The 8,464-nt window shown below is 41.8% G+C and overlaps 1 protein-coding gene across 7 annotated transcripts in view; it reads left to right on the forward strand.

The window, feature by feature from the left end:
• Positions 1-7,333, forward strand: part of MAP3K13 (mitogen-activated protein kinase kinase kinase 13) — a 205,527-nt gene extending 198,194 nt beyond the window's left edge. For all 7 annotated transcript variants that reach the window (XM_004473731.4, XM_023583201.3, XM_058295490.1 and 4 more), the window contains 2 exons: positions 526-823; positions 1,656-7,333. In XM_004473731.4, coding sequence (XP_004473788.1) covers positions 526-823; positions 1,656-1,757 — 400 coding nt within the window. In that variant the 3' untranslated portion in view covers positions 1,758-7,333. The remainder of the gene's footprint in view (positions 1-525; positions 824-1,655) is intronic.
• Positions 7,334-8,464: the final 1,131 nt, after the last annotated feature.

The following is an 8,464-nucleotide window of genomic DNA, read 5'->3' on the forward strand; positions in this document are numbered from 1 at the left end:
TGGGGTGGGACATCAGGAAGGACACTGAACAGAGTGTGAGTAGAACTGGCCCAAGCCTCAGCTCCGCCTTCTCTGATGGTGTGGCCTTGAACAGGTTACTTGCCCTCTGGCTTCAGTTGTCTGATCTGGATCTCTAGAGTTTGTTTCACCTGTGAGAATCTATGACTCTAAAAATAAGAAGCAGAATTTCAAATTTGAGCATTTCATACCATGTATACATGTATTAGATCAGCTGATTTTTTCAAAGACCAGGGAAGCCGTCACCTTTGGAGTGTAGTGTTTAGCCACATAAACATGAAAACCAAAATGAACAGGGAAGTTCAAATATCCCTCTTTGTGGCTTTAAAAGCAATAGCTTCTACCTATCTGGATTTGAATCTCCCTCAGGGGCAGGAGAAAAACACGTACACGTATACACACATGCACACAGACAGCTAGATTTCTTACCAAGGCTATGAGTTAGAGATAAGGAAAGGGAAGCAGCTGTTCCTGTGATTAAATTCTTCTGGTTCTTTGTGGTTTTAGGCCCCATCGCTGTATCAGCAGCTGCCAGTCATATTCAACGTTTAGCTCTGAGAATTTCTCTGTGTCCGATGGAGAGGAGGGAAATACCAGTGACCACTCACACAGCCCTGAAGAGTTAGCTGATAAACTTGAAGACCACCTGGTGGAGAAGCTGGAAGACCTGCTGTCCCAGACTCCAGAGATCCCCATTGAGATTTCCTCGCACTCTGATGGGCTGTCTGACAAGGAGTGTGCTGTGCGCCGTGTGAAAACTCAGATGTCTCTGGGCAAGCTGTGTGCGGAGGAAAGGGGCTATGAGGTGGGGCTTCTCCCTTCTCTTCACTGTTCCCTTCCTGGAGCTCTTCTGCTTAGAACATTCTCTAAGCCCTAACAGCCTTTACAGCTGTCATTTAGTATAGAAGATACATCAACTGCCTCCATGAAGTAGGTAGAAGTCCAAAGACCAACAGAGCTCTCAGAAATGACAGTGGTGTCTCCCAAATGAGGTACTAACCTCAAACTGCTCAGGAAATTCTCTTTTCAAGATTTAACTCAAACATCACCTTCCTCCAAACCAGTTAAGGATTTGATACCTTGTGGTCAATGTCCCACCATCCCCTGGACTGTACTATCATAGCACATGTAACCCTTTATTTCACATAAACAGTTCCACATTTTCAGAGGCAGGATACCATAGTGGTTGAAAGTAGATAACCTAGAGTCACATTGCCTAGAGATGCAAACCCCAGCCTTCCCATTTACTTGCTGTATGAGTGTGGGCAAGCCACTTCACTTCACTGTCGGTCACTTTGCTCATCTGTAAAATGCATATGATAAAAGCTTCTATCTCATAGGGTTGTTGTGGGAATTAAATGGGTTAATCGATGTAAAGCACTTATAAAAGCGCCTGGCACACAGCAAACATGTGCCATATAAGTGGGGTGCAGTAGTTTTGTTGTAATGTCATCATTCTTGTCTTTTTTATGTCTTATTTCTTCCTAAGCCCCAGTTCCCATTGACAGGACCCAGTCTTATTTATCTTTGTATCCCCCTTTCCTAGCACAGGTCCTGTCACATGGGAGGTGTTCAGTACATGTTTACTGGGTAATTACAGAAGTGAATTAAGGTTTTATTTTGTCTTGACTTTGCAGAATCCTATGCAGTTTGAAGAATCGGACTGTGACTCTTCAGAGGGGGAGTGTTCTGATGCCACAGTTAGGACCAATAAACACTACAACTCTGCTACTTGGTAATGAAAGAATGCCCACACGAAAGAGCTCATGATTATACTGGCATTTCATATCTGCCCCACCCCAGACTCTTCCTACTCTCTCCCTAATTTTTTTTTTTTTTTGTCTGGGAAGAGAGCTGCCCCATCTTGACTACCCCTAGAAATGAGCTGCAATAACAAGGACATGAAACTTCACAAATCTCTGGAAAAAAATATCCAGATGGAATTAAGTCTCACCGAACATTTCAATCAAGAATGGCAGGGATCTATTTTATTGAATATTCTAGCTACTGTAATATTGATATTTATTTTTGTTTGACATTTTAACACTTTGTACTGTAAAAAGTGAACTATTTATGATATGTATAGAGAGAAACAATAATTTTTTGCAAGAGAAAGGCAAAGAAAAGGAAGGAAGGAGAGAAGGAAAGAAAAAAGGAAAAGAAGTGGAATGTAGGAACAACAGCCTTGGGAATCTGTGGAGCCAGGAGGTATTATTGCTGCTTCAACAGGGGACCAGGCCTTTTGGCCATAAGTGACTGAAGAAGAGCCAGACCAAGACATAATTATGAGTATTTTAGAAAACAAGTTACAACAAAAGAAAAACAATTCCAGGTAACTTGTGAACAAATCATTTTCAATTCAACCAGCTTGACTAGATGGATGATGGAAATGACCTAAAACACTCCATAACCAGTTCTTTGCACCCAAGGTCTTTGTGGTCATGTGCTTCCTCTAGGAGGAAAAACAAAACAAAACAAAAAACAACAACAAAAGAAACCACAAACACAGAAACATATATGTGGAAGCTGATTTCATTTTTAAAACTTTAAGCAGCATCAGGTAGTGAGCTTATAGATAGCATCAAACCTTGTCCCTGGCAAATACATCCCTCTTTAACGCTGTCATTGTTACCTTGACCAATGTGTTGATTTTTCAGACTCAAGGGCCATTTTCTTGTAGCTTATTTCCTTTCCACCTGTTGACCCCTTCCCTTATGAAAAAGAGGTGGGAGTGGGGAGGTACTAAGGAAGAGAGAAGGATGAGAGAAAAAGAAAATCTACAACAGTGTTAGAAAAGCAAATGTGGGATTTGTAAAAGTACATTCTCAAAATGTCTCAGTTCAGCTCTGTGGTGAAACGGGATCCCCCCTCTCTGGAACCGGGTGGCTATGTACTAGAGTCATTGATTCAAGAACAGACTTTGAAGGCAGCTAAGATGTGTGTGAGCCTGCTCAATGTCCAATTCCAAGTCATCCCCCTTGTTTTTATTCATTAACATTCTATCCTGGAAGCTTTAGTGATTGGCTACCACTGTCAGAATAAAGGCAAAATAGGCAACTTGCATAAGGCAACCCATCTGCTACCACAATAGCATTTTTATTAAATGCTATTTGTAAAATGTATTTTACTTCACTTGGGATCACTATAATATAGTGCACAGCAGTGCAGTTTTGAATAATTGGATTTAGAAATTTTGGGAAAGAACAGCTGATGCTGAGCAGCACTTGGAAAGATTTTCCATTGTGAAAGATATGTGGTTCTTCCTGTCTCCTGTGCCATGGGTTCTGAAAAGCATCCCAAGGTATTTCATGGTGCCTTGGCTTTAAGGAAATTTTTTTTCTAGAATTTTATATACAAACAGATGTTGGTTTAGTTCCAGTCTCTATCTCCTAGACAGGTTAATGTTAAACAACCTCTCTGGGCTCAAGACCAGAAAAAAGAGCACTAGACTCTTTGGCATTGCATCATATTTGACATAGGGAAAGACTTGCACATACAGGTATTAAACCATTTCAAATGTTGCCCTTCTTCTGGGTTTCACTGATTGCATCAGCCAAAAAGGAAAAGTAGGAGGGAATTTAGAGCAGTTTCTTTTGCTTGTTTGATCCCTCCATTTGTTTACACTTTATGTTGAGATATTGATTTAAAATTTAGTTTCTATAATTTATAGCTCTTAAGTAGAAGGAAAATGTTTTAACTTATACAGAGAACAGTATTGTTTGCATTAAATTATTCCATTCTGTAGAAATCCTGTAGCTGGACTACATGAACGATCTTAAGTTATGGCATTATTATCATTGTTATTTTATTTGATATAATTATTATTCTCATTTTCTGTCGATCAGAAGGTGTGGTTTACAGTGTAGCACAATGATTGTGTTGATTGCTAACCGTGGATTATGTGATTTTTACAAAGGACTGAAAATGGAACTGCCACCTGGAAGCTCCCTGGTATTCCTCTTAGTTGTATTCCCTTATTTTCTGTGTACAACAGCAATCATCTAAGGATGTGTATTCTGCCCTGGAGCTCAGTGGAAACATTGTGATTTTGCCTTGATCATGAAAGCTCCTGAGTGGGCAGATAACTGAGTGAATGGACAAATAGTTCAAAAGCTGTACACTCTCAAGTTTATTAAGAAATAAAATCATAGGACAACCTTAGCAGAAAAAGAATCATTTAATGCCCTGAGAGGAACAAACCTAGCGAGTCTCTGCATGGGGTGCATGGCTTATATAGTTTCAAGAATTGGCAGCAGAATTTATGATGTCAGATTATTTAAAATCCCTGCTACATACTTATTTTCTCTCTTAGTTGGGAGTAGAAGAGAGATTGAAAAAAGAAAAACTATACATATATAGGTCACCTCATAAAATACCTAGGTGTGATGTCATCCCCTAACAAGAGTAGAAGAATTTTAGAATGAGATGTGGTCACTTAGAAGGTCATAGGGCTGGAGAAGAGTCTTGAAAGGCCATTATTCCATCCCCTGCCTTCAGACCACATTGTACTTTGATTCATACTCCTAGGAATGGGAAGCTACAACATTTTAAGTTGTAAGTCCTCTTTCTGTCCATCATAAAACATTGTCAATTCAGTTTGTCCAGTTCTTCTTGCCCACCGTCAGTGGCAACAAAGCAAGATGAGGGTCAACTTCTGTTTCCTGTGATTTTCTTCCTAGAAAACCCACATGTGATTACCTCCTAATTTTGATCATTTGTTTGTTTGTTTGTTGAGGTCCCATCTTGGCTATCTGTCATGATGCCATACAACATATTTGGATTAACTGTTAAGAGCACGTTATTGAATTTTCAGTTATTCACAGTATGGTCAAGAGTTGAATAAAGTTCCACATGAACATTTTTGCTTTTTTGAGTAGAATTGACTAGAGGCTTGAGAAAAGAACAGTGTCTTAGTTGAGGTTAAGAAAGGAAATACCTTCTCTGTCCCAGCCTTGCCCTTCACTGCCTGCCTTGTGATAACCAGAAAATTCTTGAATGGATGTGTTTCTTTGGGAACAACTCAACAATCAAAAAGTTGTTGAATCAAGAGCTCAGGGAATTTAACAGCTAATTCTTCAGTTATGGCAAACTCACTTGGAACAGGCCATACATGGCATTATGCAACAGTGCTTCAAAGAACCTCACAAAACTGTGATTTTAAGCTTCATCAGTGGTCAAAAGTGTAACCCCCCCTTAAAAAGTCCACTTATGACATTTAATATCTGTTTTTGACTTACTGCAAGGTAATGACTTTTGTCTTACAGATGACCATTTGGTCCTGATTTCCATCTATTTCTCAATCATGTCCTCTGAATAACAGTTCCTCTTTAAATTACTTAGCAGAGACTGAGAAGCCTGCATCTACTTTGAGATTATAATGGTAAAAGTTTAGACCTATTTCCAAGATTATGGGTAATTCAAGCTTTGACCTACTCAGAAAGATGAAGATGCTTTGGAATGGCCTACTTGAAGGTCAGATATTTTTTAAAACTTTAGTTTCAACAAGTCCAACCTCCTAGAATTAAAGACATTTTTTGTAGGATTTAAATAAGTACTGGACATCCATTTCAAGGCCTCATTGAGCAAAATTTTTCTCCTTTCCTACTCTAAGTAATAGATCTGATGGTTTATGGTTTCCTGATACAAACCCAGACTATTTCAAAGGCCCTTCCCCTGTGTGGAGCACAGACTCCCTTTCCATGTGAATGCCCCTAATCTGTCCAATGATTTACTCTCCTTTTTTCCCATGTCCTCACATCTCAAATGCCCCCCCCCCTTCAAACGTTCCTACTTGAACTTCCTGGAACTGACTTATCCATAATATTTGGAGTATAAGAAATTCCTAGCCTGTGCTGTACTGTTTTGATTTTCCGCTCAGCTACCGTGTCATTCTCTAAGCCAGCAACCAAAATACCTCTACGTACAGCCATCCACCATCTCTACCCGAAACACCCAAACCAACATTTATTGATCACCAAATTCTTTCCTACTGAGCATGGACACAGCCTCAGAAATGCTTACAACACACCAGTGGGAACAACAGCTACCACTTGACTGGAATTGATGTGCCAGGGCAAATCCGTTTCCCATCTCAGCTTTAAGCTCCTAATTAATTTTCTAAAAGTGGTTTGAGATCTTAAGTTAGCCCTTATGGTAGAATGACAAGATCACATCAGTGTTCTTATGGGTCCCACCTAGGGCTGGCAGGGTGCAGTGCCATTGGGCTCAACCCACCACCCTTTTGAATTAGAATTCCAGTTGACTAATCATCAATCACTGATGGATCAAATTCCAAATGTCTCTTCCTTCACATCATTTCATTGTTTTGAATGAACATGTTCCTCCCTCACCTTCTATAAACAGATAATGTAAGTCCCAGTTACATGCTTCTTCCTTAGACTGTGAGACTAATGTACCAAAACAACGTGAGGCTTTGACTTGTATTGTCAGTATGAATTTAGTGCCTTCCCAGGCAGCAAGATTTTTCTTCTTTGCTGATTTCATAGAATAAATGCCCTAGTTAAAATCACCAGTGCTAGAAGCGTCACATCCTGGTACTTAAGAATCACATTCGTCTGCTTGTTTTCATGTTACCGAGTGATACTGCAAAAGCCTGTTCAGACTGGAATGAACTAGGCTGCCAAGTGGAGGACCCTTTTGGAACCTGGAACACTTCTCAGGGACAGATGGCAGAAGAGGGGAGCTCTGGAATCACTGCTCTGAGAAACGGGATTACCCCAAAGGAGTAGGGTTAAGGCTTTTGCTAACTATCACATGCCCAGGGCATGATGGCAGGATTTTACACAGAGCCAAGGCCACTGTAAGGAAACTTCTGGCAGAATCCCAGGCCTGTTCTCTAGAGCCACTTCACAGCACTCAGGGGAACATGGCTCCTGGCCCCAGGCTGCTGTCCAGCGACCAGGTGGACAGGATCTTCCAGTGGTCACAGACCAGAGGGAAGCCAAGCCAGATGTGTGCCTAGGAAGGTGCCCCCTATTGACCCTATCACCCTGGATGGGTCTCCACTGCCAGAGTGACTACTCCCAGAAATCTCGAAGTGGGAAGACATACTTTATTACAATAACTTCAGTTCATATTCTTTTGGAGCAAACTAATTTATTTTACAAGGTTAAGCCTAAAAATGAATGCTCTCATGCCTCCCCTCTGGTCTCTTGTGCTGTTAGTTCCCCTGCTCCCTGTGGTATTTTCTGATGCCAGCTCCCTCTTTGTATTGAACAACTGTACAGCAATGGGAACAAGAATGACTATCAAAGCAAACTAATGCATGAAATTAAACAAAAAGTACTTCACTGTTTTCGGGTCTTGTCTTTTCCTGAAGGTACTGTTTGTGCCCATCTTGTAGCTAGTTCTCCCTTACTAGTGACCCCGCTTTAAAGTAAGCGTAAGGAGGTAAAAGATGGAAACAAACAAATATGATTTCCAATGAATGATCCTAGTAAGAAACCTACTGAAATGGAAAGCTAAAACATCATTTTTTTTTCTACTGTCTTTTTTTTTTTTTAAAGATTTATTTATTTATTTAATCCCGCCCACCGGGTTGTCTGTTCTTGGTGTCTATTTGCTGCGTCTTGTTTCTTTGTCCGCTTCTGTTGTCGTCAGCGGCACGGGAAGTGTGGGCGGCGCCATTCCTGGGCAGGCTGCACTTTCTTTTCACGCTGGGCGGCTCTCCTTACAGGGCGCACTCCTTGCGCGTGGGGCTCCCCTACGCGGGGGACACCCCTGCGTGGCAGGGCACTCCTTGCGCACATCAGCACTGCGCATGGCCAGCTCCACACGGGTCAAGGAGGCCTGGGGTTTGAACTGCGGACCTCCCATGTGGTAGACGGACGCCCTAACCACTGGGCCAAAGTCCGTTTCCCTAAAACATCATTTAAAATTATCTGATTTTCCACAAATCCTGATTCCCATTGGCAAGGGTAGTTGAAACTTAGCAGGAGTTAGCAATTAAGTGCTGCTCTCAAGACCTGGGAGTCTTTTTTAACTTTTCTGAGCTGGGGCCATAGCGCTTAGGTGAGCTGATTCAAAGAGAAAGGAGAGTAGAGGAGCACTGTGTTCTGGAAGAGGTCCACAGGCTCCCTCTTCTGCTGCTCCGTTGCTTGCTGTGTGCCTTCAATCCATTCCCCGTTCCCTCTCAGGCCCGCAGGCTTCCCTCCTGCGGTGCCTCAACCTGGTGAAGCCAGTGCAGCAACTCCTGTGGCTCATCAGACCTTTGTACCAGTGCTGTCAGCTTTCCCTCAGGCAGGACTGGACAACTGAAAGGTCCCCGTATTAGTCAGCCCAAGGCGTGCTCATGCAAAATACCATAATTCTGTTGGCTTTTATAAACGGTATTTATTTGGGGTGGAAGCTTATAGTTTACCAGGCCATAAAGCAGAAGTTACTTCCCTCACCAGTCTGTTGCCACATGTTGGGGCAAGATGGCTGC

The sequence above is a fragment of the Dasypus novemcinctus genome, chromosome 4 (assembly GCF_030445035.2).
Source record: "Dasypus novemcinctus isolate mDasNov1 chromosome 4, mDasNov1.1.hap2, whole genome shotgun sequence".
Classification (NCBI taxonomy): domain Eukaryota; kingdom Metazoa; phylum Chordata; class Mammalia; order Cingulata; family Dasypodidae; genus Dasypus; species Dasypus novemcinctus.